This window comes from Barbus barbus (assembly GCF_936440315.1).
Source record: "Barbus barbus genome assembly, chromosome: 35".
Lineage (NCBI taxonomy): Eukaryota > Metazoa > Chordata > Actinopteri > Cypriniformes > Cyprinidae > Barbus > Barbus barbus.
The window spans coordinates 16,797,104-16,810,784 of NC_136763.1; the positions used below are offsets into that span (position 1 = coordinate 16,797,104).

At 37.0% G+C, this 13,681-nt stretch overlaps 1 protein-coding gene across 2 annotated transcripts; it reads right to left on the reverse strand.

The window, feature by feature from the left end:
- Positions 1–2,757: 2,757 nt before the first annotated feature.
- Positions 2,758–13,120, reverse strand: LOC306854719 (kelch repeat and BTB domain-containing protein 8-like). Of its 2 annotated transcripts, XM_079392954.1 has the most exons (4): positions 13,071–13,120; positions 11,900–12,107; positions 8,778–9,895; positions 2,758–5,763 (listed from the first exon to the last, which is right to left on the reverse strand). In XM_079392954.1, the coding sequence occupies exons 1-4, from the start codon at positions 13,084–13,086 to the stop codon at positions 5,300–5,302; spliced, it is 1,806 nt and encodes a 601-aa protein (XP_079249080.1). In that variant the 5' UTR covers positions 13,087–13,120; the 3' UTR covers positions 2,758–5,299. The 2 variants fall into 2 exon arrangements, with proteins under 2 accessions (XP_079249080.1, XP_079249081.1); XM_079392955.1 differs by lacking the exon at positions 11,900–12,107 and having other exon boundaries at positions 13,071–13,108.
- Between the last annotated feature and the right edge of the window lie 561 nt (positions 13,121–13,681).

A 13,681-nucleotide genomic window follows, 5' to 3' on the forward strand; every position in this document is an offset into this window, starting at 1 on the left:
GATTTGTTCAGTACCATTACGCACATAAACTCTCAAATATCAGTCACCTACAAGATTGCTTCTCAATTCATCTCATATCCTCTCCAACTGTAATAAAAACCCATTTCTGATGACATCTATTAGGTCACAGTCACGTATCGTATTGATGAAAACAACCCCGAGCTAGAAGAGAAATTTGTCAGCTAAATGATGCACTAAATGAGTCTGTCTTCTAGTTTGTTTGTTTTGTCTTATAGCCAGGGTTGAAGATTCATAAAAACATGTATCATTTTTAATGTTTCTAAATAATGTTTCTTTCTTTTAAATGAACAGTGAATGATGATCTCATTAGCATTATATAATGCAGGCCAGTATCACTGATACCAATAGCTACTGCTATGATGTCTTGCATTTTCCCTCAGTTTAAGTCATTAAATATAGCTATTTAACATTTCATATCTGAATTTAATAGGCTTTGAAAACAAATTACAAACTTTAATTGGACTACAAATGCATAAACTATAAATTTAACATAGATTAATCTTTATTCAATCTACAACAATTAATCAATTACAAACAATGTTTAAAAAGTTTGGATGATGATAGAATTAATATATTTGGGCATTATTAATATTCTGCCTAGATGATGACCATGAGCAATTTATTTTTCCTGTGTAATCATAAAGTATTTATGTTAAGGTCAACTCAGGCCTTTGCAATTGGATGTCTTCCGGTTGTTATGAGTACAAATAATTCATATGACTGATCTTTTTAAAGCATTGTGAAGACAGTTTTGGAAATTAATTGGAAAACACATGTATTGTAGACTTCAAAAAATTAATAAATAAAAAACGATTCAGTAATCAAAACATTTTGGATGCTTGTTTCCCCCCAGGACAGAAAATGAATCATATTCCATCCACCTTACAATGTCACAGTGAAGGAACAATAGAAAACATCAATCAAAAGACGCTTCCACACAAAAGTGATTACTATATGCGCATCTTCCCAGGCTTACACAATATACAACCTCTCATAATTCAGCATCTCTCATAAACCTAAGGAAGATTACACGTTTGCGAGACATGGATCATTTTCAAAGATTACAGTTACCAGCTGACGACGGCGCGATTATCCTTCATTGCAAATTCTTACAACCTTGAAAAGCTTTGGTGATTGTGTTTAGGTTATAAATTACACAGGAAACTGCACGTCCGCATGAATAAGCACCAGACATGAATAAGTTTCTTACAGGAACGGCTCGAAGGAAAAAACGGGGATGAAAAATCCAAGCATGAAAGTCGTTCATTTCACACAAGCTGCAGGCATTCATGCTTTCCTTGCATTCTGATTGTCTCCATCGTAATGGATTTAGTTTTTATGTCATTGCTTTCTAAACAAAAGAAATAGCAGTTGTGCATTTGTCTCATTTCAGTGAGGTTGGGCTCTCCGGCGGTATCAGGGGTCTCTCTTCCATTACACTTCCAACAGCCCGACTGCCAAAGTCAAAGCTGCTCAGGTGAGCTTATGATGGAGCTCCAGCTGGGAGCATTTGTTTTGTGTGTGTGGTAGAGAAGCAGTGGAAGCGTGTCTGATGTATTCCTGCTGTCTTTCTTCCACTGCATATAGGGTGACATTGTGGAAAGTGAAGCCAAGGGCAGTATGATGAAGCCCTCTGCCTTTGCTATTACACATGGGACCACTGGGTCTCACACTCGTTTTCTCCCTTCTTTCGCTCTCTGTCTTTTTTTTAATGTTCTTCCTGCGTGCTGCTGGCATATAGACACTCAGGAACCGTTTATATGGTATATTAGATATGTAATATGTTTGTCAGTGTCAATTGTGTCTTAAAATGAATTCTGAACTGTTTTTTTTTTTTTTTTTAGATTTGAGAGCAAAATCTTTTAAATACGTTGACAAGTTAATTTTCTCATTTGTCACAATTTTGGAGCAAACGAATATTTAGCTCTCCTTCTAATTTGATAACTAGGTTTCTGTTGAATAAATTGCACACCCCAGCATGAGGGAGAAACTCTTTAAAGTAGATGGTCAATTCAAGTGAAGACAAGTGAGATGAAAGCAGAAACTCCAGTCAGATCGATATGATTGTAAGCTCAGGCTGATTTATAAGACATAACCACATAGACAGAGAAGCAGTGAAAACAAGCTATTCCTTAAAAATTGATAGGCCTGGGTTGGTATTTTCTTTCCCCTATTTGTGATTTAATATTAAATGAAACCTAGTTGCCTATAGATCACTACAAATATAGTAAAGCATTCTCCTTACTTTACATTCTTAGCTTCTTTCTACATATGTATGAAACATTTTAAAGGGTGCAGTGTAGCACCAAATGTTTGCTGAAACAATGCAATGACTTTGCTAGCAGTACCCAAAAAAATATAGCCGTTTATCAGCCAGGACATGCCAACAGGGCCATAAATAATAATAAAAAAAGAAGTACCTAAGACCATATATTTCATTGTTATAGTTATTGTAATAGTACAAGTTGTTGAAGATGAGACATACATTTATCTCAGTGGCTATATACACACACACACACACACACACACTTTGCAACAACACAATACCATTTAAAAGACAATAAGGTGACTGTATATTGTGGGGTAAAAAAAAAAAAAAAAGCTGTTACAAGACTTAAAAATGTACACTTTCATTTCATATAAAGTTTTAATGTGCAAAATCTTAATAAAAAAAAAAAACTTTACTCATTGCAAAAATACCAGCACCGCTCATTTACTTTTTATTGTTTTATTTTTCAAATTATGTGCAAGGTGAATTTCACAGTAGAGATCAATGCATGTTTACTAAACTCTCACACCATACATACAAGTAAACCAAATGCATAAAAAATTAACAAAATGCAAAGCAGTAATGCAAAAAGAAACAAAAACACTGTTTAAACTTCTGTGGATAAATTAACTGCAAGCTGTGACAAATGGAACAATTGGCTGTACAGCATTCACACCTGCAGCAGCCAACACAAAAGTATAATTTATAAATTCTTTCCAAGCTTTTATTTAACATCTAGACAGACTGGTGTTTTGAAAAGTAGCACTGCCATAACTTATTTTCTATAATGCTTTGCGTTCTTTAAGACTGACGCAATCAGAATCAAACAAAAGAACACACTGAAAAAAAAAATGCTTATGTTAATGTCCATGTTTTGTGATTCACAACAGAGCAAAATCATAATCTCTAACAAACCTAAGAGTAAATATTCAAACTAAAATGAAAAAAGCACACAGCCATCTGAAAAAAAAAAAAATCATCGATTTTCAAGTTAGAAATAAAGGACAATTTTTTGAAAAACTGTGCAAGTACAGCAAACATATAGTACAGTATATTACACGTACAACAAACAATTTAAATACAGTACTGTGTATCGACAATAATCCTGAGAAATGTCCATTTCTGGTTCCCGTGCTACTGAGCATATGTAAGTATGTGAAATGTGCGGCAACTGCACCAAAGCCAATGCAATTTCTAATCCCTCTCCCTTCACCAAAGCCCCAGATGAATGGGCCTCACAGGCGCCAAAGAGCCCGACATGAGAGCGCATCATCTGGCCTATTTAAAGATGCCGTTCACCACGTCCTCAGTCTCTGTGTCTGAAAACAGAGCGCTGTATTCTGAGAAACTCTCAAGGCAATGTAGTGCAAAATCAGGAACCTGCATGACGAAATAAGCATGAGGCTGAAAAAAACAACACAAATGTCGAGAGACAATAACTTATAAGACTGACAACTTTTGGAAGCGTCAAGCAATGACAAATGGCTGTAAAATCACTGTATATTCTGTACAAGATTGTCAAAAAAGCAGCACCAAAAACAATTCTTCTCCGTAGTTTGAGACTGGAAGATGAGGGAATGGGAGGGAAGAAAGAAAAGGTGTTCGTTTATGGGGAAATGCTAATGTAGGAGGACTGGATTCATTTGCAAAACAGACCTTTCCAAAAATCAAAGCACCCAAGTGCAGAAGCCAACTGAACTGTAAGACTTTATAACGGCTTTTCTCACTCCATCACTGATGCCTGGGCTTTTCGTGTGAACAGGCACTGTAACATCCTGAGCTCACTGAACGTTAACCAACCCATGATGGCAACACAAAGGCCATTTTTCTGGAATTATTACCGAAAACATCATCGCTTAAGTTACTAATGCACTTTATCTATGGAACAATGACAGAACACCTGTTATTGCTGCTAAGACTCCTAGAACACGTTTTGGCATTTTGGCAGATCTTCAAACTGCACCTGTAGGTTTCAGGTATGAGGAGTCAATAAATGACAGTAAAATGTGAGGGACCACAATTTGGCCACCTCTTCTTCAACCCTATTGATGTTCTCTCCAGAACTGAGCTATGTTTGTCTGTCAACAAATTGCCCACTTTTGATTTCAGCTACACATTAAGCTGGTCTCCTTTTTTTCTTCTCCAATATGGAGACTGAGTAAAATCTTGTAACCTCACTAAAGATCTGGCTGGTGATGTGAAATTGCAAAGATATAGATTTGGATGTGGGAGCTGGGCTCAACGAAACATCATAAAAGCAGAGTCCAAATGAAGATTAAAAACTGCTGTGATGTTTTAGCACGTGTTGACAAAAGTGAAAAGAAAGATTTTATAAAAAAAAAAAAAAAAAAACCATCTACGTGTACATCTTGGCAAACAAATTGCTTTCCATTAATCAAAATTCTCTAACTAAACTCTTAAGCAAACAACAGAGTCAACTTATTCAACTGAAAACCTGAAAGAAATGACAATAAAAAAACTCCGTATTCACACCAACAGTGAGTAAAAATGCTCATCATACCCGTATGAATATTTATAGCTTTACATATTTAATTTTTTCCACCTATTTTATTTATTTTTTTACTAAACTGTCGACATACTGCTTGTCCTTAAGGATATCAACTGCTCATGTTCACCAACGATGCATGCCAACAACCCAAGCCAAAACAGCAACAAAATCTTTCGATATAATGGAGCAGAAACCACTCAACATCTGCAAAAAACCCAAAAGATAATTGCACTTATGATTCACTTTTCTAACTGTAAAACAAGCAATTGTGTGGGTGCTTTGTGCACAATTGTCTAACATAAAACACTGCGTTTTTTTTTTTTTTTTTTTACTTTTTCAAACAGCACCCTTGAGTTTATTGATTGAAACCTTTAACGCTTTAAGACTTCCCCTGCAGTTCTGGTGTTGGGGACACAAACAGCACCATGTATTCAGCAGTTCAATCATCCCTCTTCTCCAAAAATATTGATCAGCTGTCTCAAACAGCACATCCTCAACACTCACAGCACTTTCTGAAGACACTGAGGGTATAGTTTGGCCACCACACACTCAAAATGGCGGCCGAGGTCCCAGAGGCGGTCCGGCGTCTCGTAAACCTTTGTCCATTGGTCAGCTTCATCGTTGTACTGGTAGAGAGAATTCTTGCGGCTGGTACGAAACACATGTTCTTCTACCATGACTTGCGTAGCTCGAACAAACAGATGCAATCTGCTCTGAAGCAGAAGCACCTTTATGTAAGGGCTGGTCGCTTGGTCGAAGGGGAGGTCTCTTTTACGGCACCAGGTGTTCTGCTCGATGTCGTACACCTCCACGGTAAACGTGCGCTGGTGGTTTCTGCAGATGCCTGCTATGTAGTAGATGCAGTTTTTGTACAAGGCCGCCAAGCCTTGAGTACGGGGAACATTCATGGATGGTAAATGCCCCCAGTAGTCTTTGCGAGGATCAAAACAAAAGAAGTATTCTCCTGGGAAAAAGTCATAAAAAAAAAAGATCAATATCCAAACTGATGGCCAAAATTGCTAAATACGCAATTAATATCGCAAATTAGTCAATTATATTACGTAGCACCAAAATTAAACTACTTGTCCAAAACTGAAAATTCAGGACACAAGTTTCAAAACTTTTTGAATATTAATATTTTTATGTATTTTCTTTCCAGTTAGTCATTATAGTGCTTCAAGTAAAAATTAGAACTGCTGCCTTGGCAACTAACTGTTTATATAAACTAATATTTATATTTTATTTCACATTTATTTAAATTAACAAACATGTCTAGTTTTATTTAGATTTATTTATATACGGCTGATCATTCATATACATACATATACATATACATACATATATACACACACACATCTACACACACACACACACATATATTATTTTTTTTTTCGGAAATTGAGATTTTCTGAATAAATAAGCTTTCCATTGGTGTATGGTTTGTTAGGATCGGACAATATTTGGCCGAGATACAACTATTTGAAAATCTGGAATCTGAGGGTGCAAAAAAATCTAAATATTGAGAAAATTGCCCTTAAAGTTGTCCAAATTAAGTTCTTAGTAGGACTGTCGCGATTCGTCAAGACTAGTCGATTATTAAAAACCGTCGACTTAATTTTGCTCGCGTCGACTAACCGGCAAAATACCGGAAGTGGCTCATTTCACGGACGAAAATCCATAAAACACATTATTAGACTATTTTCCAAGGCTGCATGATATATTAAACCCATTTAATATAATTATATAATTAATATAATAATTAAGCATAATTGTGAATTCACAAACGCTATGATTTAATTAAATAATTATATGCGATGCAGTTCTAACAGTATATAGTCTTTATTTACATGCGTGTAGGTTAAGTACGTGCGTCTCACAGCGGCTCCGTTCACAGTAGCTCCACAGAAACTGTTATCATTTACATGTGGAGCGTCTCAAACTCATCTCTGCATGTTGTTGTGAGTTTGGGTTTATTATAACCTTCATCTGGGAACCCAACGCACGCCATTTCATCAGATTTGTGAGGTAAATCATTTATACACAAACACAGGATAATCGCGATTTCAAAATAAAAGCTCAAACCCTCACTCTGAGTTTACACGGTTTGATGTCCACATATTCACTTAATTACAGTGGCTATAGCATTTCTGTCCTAAAGAAATGGCCAAATATTAAAGATTAAGTGGACATTTGAATTAAATGGTGCTTGTTCAATATTAAACAGTAATGTGTAAAAACAATCATCAGGCCGTCGGCGCCCCCTGCAGGCTTTTGTTGTAATGCTTAATCTACATTAGCCTATTGTTTATAATACATTATGTATTTTAACGGTTTTGTTCAATAAAACCATATGATTTCTTGCTTTTGATACTTTATTTGAACTAATTATTATTGCATCATTGCTATTATATATGTACTTTAAGCCATTTTAAAAGCTATTGTTCACTTAAATCCATTTTTATTACCACAAAAAAAAAAAAAAAAAGATTATAGGGCCCTATGAAATCCGTTTTTTAGTTTTGTTAAATTGTATTAATCAAAAAGCCTGTCTAATTAATTGAGTTTTACAATTTTATCTGTACCAAATTCTGTTTTCCATTATTTTCTGGATTCCATTTTAATTGTTCCATTAAATTTTAATAATAAAAAGCATCTCCAATTAATTGATTTTATATAAAAAAATTTTAAAAAAGTATTTTTTCAGAAATACTGCACATTTACATTTTTCACCTAAATAAATTCTGATAAATAATATTTCTGGTAAATACTTTAAAACGTGTTTTTTGATTATAATTGTATTATTATTAGACTAGAACACGTGGATATGTTGTCATTCTCACACTATAATACTGAACTTTGATTTCAGTGATTTGGACTCTGAGATGGACACTTGCTTCTTGCACTCTGTTGCACTTCACTTTTGCTTTAAAAAAGGATTTCATAGAAATTTGGATTTCATTTGGTTTAATAAAATATTTTTAAGTAAAATTGTTGTTGTTTTTTTGCGGGAAATTAGTCGTTAGATTAATCGAAATAAAAATAGTCGTTAGTGGCAGCCCTAGTGCTTAGCAATGCATATTACTAATCAAAAATGAAGTTTTGATATATTTAAGGTAGAAATTTACTAAATATCTTAAATGGAACATGATCTTTACTTAATGTCCTAATGATTTTTGGCATAAAAGAAAAATCGATAATTTCGACCCATGCAGTGTATTTTTGGCCATTGCTAAAAATATACCCCAGCGACTTAAGACTGGTTTTGTAGTCCAGGATCTCACACACACACTTTTTTTTTTTCTTCATTTAAATGTTAAGTTTTGAAATTGTTGTTGTATGCATTTGTCATTTTTATTTAATTTCTTTATTTTTAAAATGTGTATAGGTAGCATTAATAAAGTTTGAGCTTTTAGTTTTGGATCTGTTTTTAGTTGTTTTAATTCTACAATTGATGGCTTCTGTTGTCCTCATTTGTAAGTTGTTTGGCTAAAATATATATATATATATATATATATATATATATATATATATATATACACACACACACACACACACTTAATATTAATGTTTATTATTGTTGTCATTAATTTTAAATTTTTTATTTAACAGATTACACTTTTACCTTTTTTCAAACAGGTGTGATATTACATAGGCAACAACTGTTGGAATATTTTTTTTAAATTAGAGAAAGCATGTTTCAGTGCGTATTGACTTTAAACAGTCTTTATTTCAATTTCTGTGGCATTGTCTGTAGAAAATATTCAGTGGCTGAAATTTCGTTCCATCCCTAATATTAAATACTAGTCTAGCTCTTTTGTGCTCTCAGTTATTACTGATTTTGCTGAGAGGTGAACCCACCTGACCTTTTTTATCTAAGCAGAGCTAAAAGACATGACAGGCCAATGAATTACAAGGTTATGCGTGTTTGCACACTTTGATGACCCTGATTTCAGGTGACTCTGCAATAACCCCACTCACCTTGCAGAACATAAATGCGGTCCTTATACTCTACTGTGCTGTGGAACTCCATGGCCACTGGCATGGGATTGACCGCTGTCCAGCAGTTGTCTCTGGCATCATAGCACTCTACAGATTTCAAAGCATTTCGCCCATCCCCTTCATATACTCGTCCACCCAGAGCGTAGAGTTTCCCGTAGCAGTGCACTAGCCTGCAGCCGATGCGCGCCCGCAGCATGGGCGATCGCGGGAGCCACCTGTTGCCAGCATGTTCGTATTGCCAGAAGTCACTCTCTGCGCGATGGTCGATGCACACCTCACTACTGCTCGGCCGATAGCCTCCAGCGATGAAAATGTCGTTCTCTGACGAGACCAAAATGCCAACCTCTCTGAGGTCACTGGGTGGCTTGCAAAGCTTGTACACCTTCCCGGCAACAATGTCCAGGCAAGGCACGGTCTGCTTCTTCCCTGAGTGCTTGTGAGCCGCATCGAAGCAGATGACCATCTCGGATGCAGTCATACCCAGCCGCTGCGGGCAGCCATTGGTGCCGTTGAGCCGACCCTTATCCGAGGGATCCCTGGACAAGACCAGGGCGAAGGCTGGGGGTATACGGCTCAGAAAGGCCTCGTCCAGCAGGGGCAAGCGGATGCATTTGGCAAAAACCTCAGGTAAATCTGCCTCCCGACGTGAGCAGTCATACTCCAACCAGTGCACGATGCTTTCGTACACATGCTCCTCTTTTTCTACGTTCAGATCATCGCTGTTGAGAATGCTGACCAGCTGCTCTTTGGTCAGATGAAGGAACTCCTGCTCTCCCATCACGCACAGGAACTTCTTGCGGATGTAATCCTGCGAGCGCTCCCGCAACTCCTGGTGGCTGTAAGCATCTGCGAACATGAAGACCCCGATGCAGTTCTGAGGGTCCAAACGGCTGATCATAAACTGGGCACATTGGTCTTGGAGGGCTGGGATCTGGAAGATGCTTGCGGCGGTGAACAGTGCCTGCACGTTAGACTCGGTGAGAGTGACACGTGAGGTGTAAGCGTAGTCCAGAACCAAATGCATGGACTCAGACTCCACGCCAACAATCCGCACCTCCCGCTGACTGCTCTCTGTAAGGCCACTTGTGAACATGGATCTGACAAAAGATTAAATAAACACCATTACCATGTGAACAAAAAGCAGTGTTGTCGACTGCATTTCAGAATTTTACCAGAGGAAAGAAAGCGGCTATGGCAATCATATTTATGACAATATGTGTTTAGTTAACTGTGGTATCAGAGATGGGCACTCGAGTTAGGGACTCGGACTCGAGTCGCATTTTTATAGACTTCAGACTTGACTCAGACTCGACCGGAAATGACTCCAGACTTGACTCGACTCGACGAAAAGGACTCGTGAAAGTTTTAAAAGCAACTTGAGTCTTTTATCCTTATATACTTATATAACCGATAGCCTATTCAAAAGGTGGACCACATACGCACCCCGGCATCCATCCGGACTGCGAGCCGTAACAGCAGCACCATTTTAAGTGAACAGCACGTCAAAACAGCGGAGCGGATCACATAAAAAGTGCTCGGGGTCGTTTATAGTAAATATCCTTCAGCGCTATAGCCTATATGCGCTTTATTCAAGCCCTTTCAGCTCCGTGCGCTTTCGCTCGCTCTTTCTCTCTCTCTCCGGACTCGCGCCAGCGCCAAGTTCAACAGAAACACTGGGCAGCAAAATTATAGATTACTTTCACAAACACAGCAGAAAATGCTGCAAATGTAGTTATTTTTCTTACTATCTATCAGGTTAGGATAGAACTTAACTTTGAAACTGCTAGTTATCTTTCTTTTTTGCTCAAGATGAGAACGTTTTGATTATTGTAGCCATGTTTTTTGTAGATAATGCTTTTGAGTAAAATATTAAAATATAGACTTCAAGAGCAAAACGCGTACGGGAAAAAAACTATTTTATTTTTTCACATGGCCTTGCATGGATCTAAACACAATTTTTTTTGTCCAGACCTCTGCTTGGAAACTATAGAGGCTGCACCTCTTGAAACTTTAATTGAATACCCCTGACATATATCATAAAACATACTTTATTTGTATGGTTTTGTAATAGCAATCTGTGTCACATATTTCCTTATGTGTTGTGGTAGATCGGACTCTTATTACAGAATTTGATTACATAACAGGCTGGATGTACATTAACCTTGCATCTTAAAACCTCTTTTTTTTTTTCTTTTTTTTTTTTACAAGGCAGATCACATATTGTGTCTATATCCTTTAAAACAGCTTCGTAAATAAGAAGATTTCAGTACATGAGGATTATAAATGGGATTTTTTAGCGAGCCATTAAATGACTTGAGACTCGAGACTTGACTCGGACTCCAGGTCAAAGACTTGTGAACATCTCTGTGTGGTATTACAGTGTGCTATTCCATTCCAGTACTTAACTCAAGCGTATTCAAGCCTAAATAAGTGGCGCTCCAAAGCTTTTTTTTTTGGTTATATTTAATGTATAGTTTGTTAAAGGAGTGTTCCTGGTTCAATGGTTAAATTTCTATTTAAAGAAAAAAAGTCAACTACAATCGAAACATTTTTAAAACAAAAAATGATCAATCAGCAAACTTGTTTAGCTTTTGCAAGTGCACTGTCTTTCTGAGGTGGCAATAATTTGTTTATTTTGCATATCATGCCAGAGTTAATAGGTTTGCATGGTCATGGCAAAAAAGCTGAAAGATTGGAATTAACAATGTCTATAATGATTTAAACATATCGTCAAGTGGCTATATTTTTGAAAGAGTACATATTTTAATGTTTTTTGCTTGCCCTGTATACTTACATTGGCTTAAACTTTTTTTTTTTTTAAACCGAGGGACAAATGCTACCGATAGAGCTGATCTTGTATTGAACCAGGAACATGCCTTTAAAGTTTTTGCTGATTAAGCATTGAAAACTCTGACTGTCTGATCAGTTTAAAGCCATCATAACTATGTATCATAATTTAATAGTTAAGTCTTTGTCATATTTTCAGTAAATGAAGGGTCTGCGTTTAAATCTTAGCTTCTATCACTTCACTGTTTCTCAACAAATGTTACGAAAATAGTTTACATTTAAAGGTTTAAAGCATTGGTGTATGGAGTATCCACCTGAAGTAAGGACTGATGGCAGCGAGGACATTTCTGTGACAAGAGAATGTTTTGCCATGGTCCACTTCCACGACAATGTCAGTCAGCTGAGCTTCGTCGTACAGGGCTTTAAGCTGCTGGAGGATGTTACAGGCATGTAGGGCATCTACCCCGTTGTAGCTTGTGCTTGCTGGAGTCCCATTCTGTACTTGTAACAGCTTTCCTACGTCTACAAGACAAAAGAGTTAGGCAGCTGAGATGATTCCAGGTTTTACAGTGACAATAAACATTATAAATTACAAGAATGACTCTTTTGCAGTCAGTTTTAGTTTCTAGCTTTTAAACTGACATGTAAAAATGTCCAGTTCCCATATTACAATTGATTAGCTCTTTATTTGTTCAGAACTACATTGAGTTTCAATGCAAAAATAAAACTGGAAAAAAATATTTAAGAGCTCATTCTACAGATGTTCCAAACCCACAGGCTCTGTGCAAAGTCAGTGACATCCAAGTTTACTTACTAATATTCTTTTAGAGCTGTTTAGAACAACAAAATCAGACAAAACATGTTATCCATTAACCAACCACAGCCCCTACATGATATTACTGTAAAACTAGTTACGAGCAGGAAAACTAGCAATATGTTCCAAAGAACTAGTATTGCTTTCGACAACCTTGGACATTTAATTAAAACTCTCCTGATAATCTGATTGAAGAATTGTGTTTCGTAACTACGAGCAAGCGAGTTTCGGTGCTTAATTTATTAGCTGTGCTAATCCAGGTGCTGTTTTACCGGTTAGCACAACATCAGGCTAACGTTAGTCCGGTCTCGAGCCATTCAAATCCAGACTAGAGCCCTTTCATAGCACTAAATAAACCGTGACAACGCATTAAATATGACGAAAGTACAGAGTTACACGAGGGATAACGCAGCTGAATTAATTGTATCGTGAACCATGGAGCAAATAAGCGAGTGTTTACACAGTCACTCGCTGAGCTAGTCTCGCTAGCCGCTACCTTTCCGTACTTTTCTGCCTAGCTATATCCAAACAACCACCGGAGTTGGCCGTATATTTGAACAAACCGTCTAACTCTCGTTCCGTCCAAACTACACAATATCAGAAATAAATAACGCGTAAACAGACTAGAAAACTTTTGGAAATAAGTTTGGATTTTGAAGAGAAGATCTAACCTCCACTGGCGGCCATTCTCCCCAATCTGTCACACGGCGACTGGGAAAACGTCACTAATGGAACGGAGCCCCGAGAGCTGTTGAGAGCCCCGGAAACAGGCAGAAGCCAATCAGCGTCGCCGAACGCTCGTGACAGCCAATAGCCTTCCGAGGCCGTCTGTTTTTGCTAAATAGTTCAAAGCAATATTAAGTGAGTTTATATTCCATCAGGAACGTCTGTGTTTGTGATATGAATAACTGATATATGTGAAGATAAACCAGGATTTAGGGAGTTAAATGTATACAGTTAATTATTAACAGCTAGGATTAGAGGGACTATATTTACTAGATTAAGAATGGCTCAATTATTCTGATCTCTGCATACTGGTTTGGACGTGTGCCCTTCGTATATATGGTGGTTACAGGTGACAAATCTATTTTATCTTATTTTTCTTCACATTTTATGTAGCTTCTGTTCTTGCTGAAATTCTACAGACATCAAGTGCTACCACTTCAACAGCTTAAAGCTTAAAGGTAAAAACCATCTTGGTAAAAAGAGGTCACGCAGATCACACTCCTTCTTTTCTTTTCAGGTCACTTAAGATTTATTTGTATCGTATTTTTAACAATAG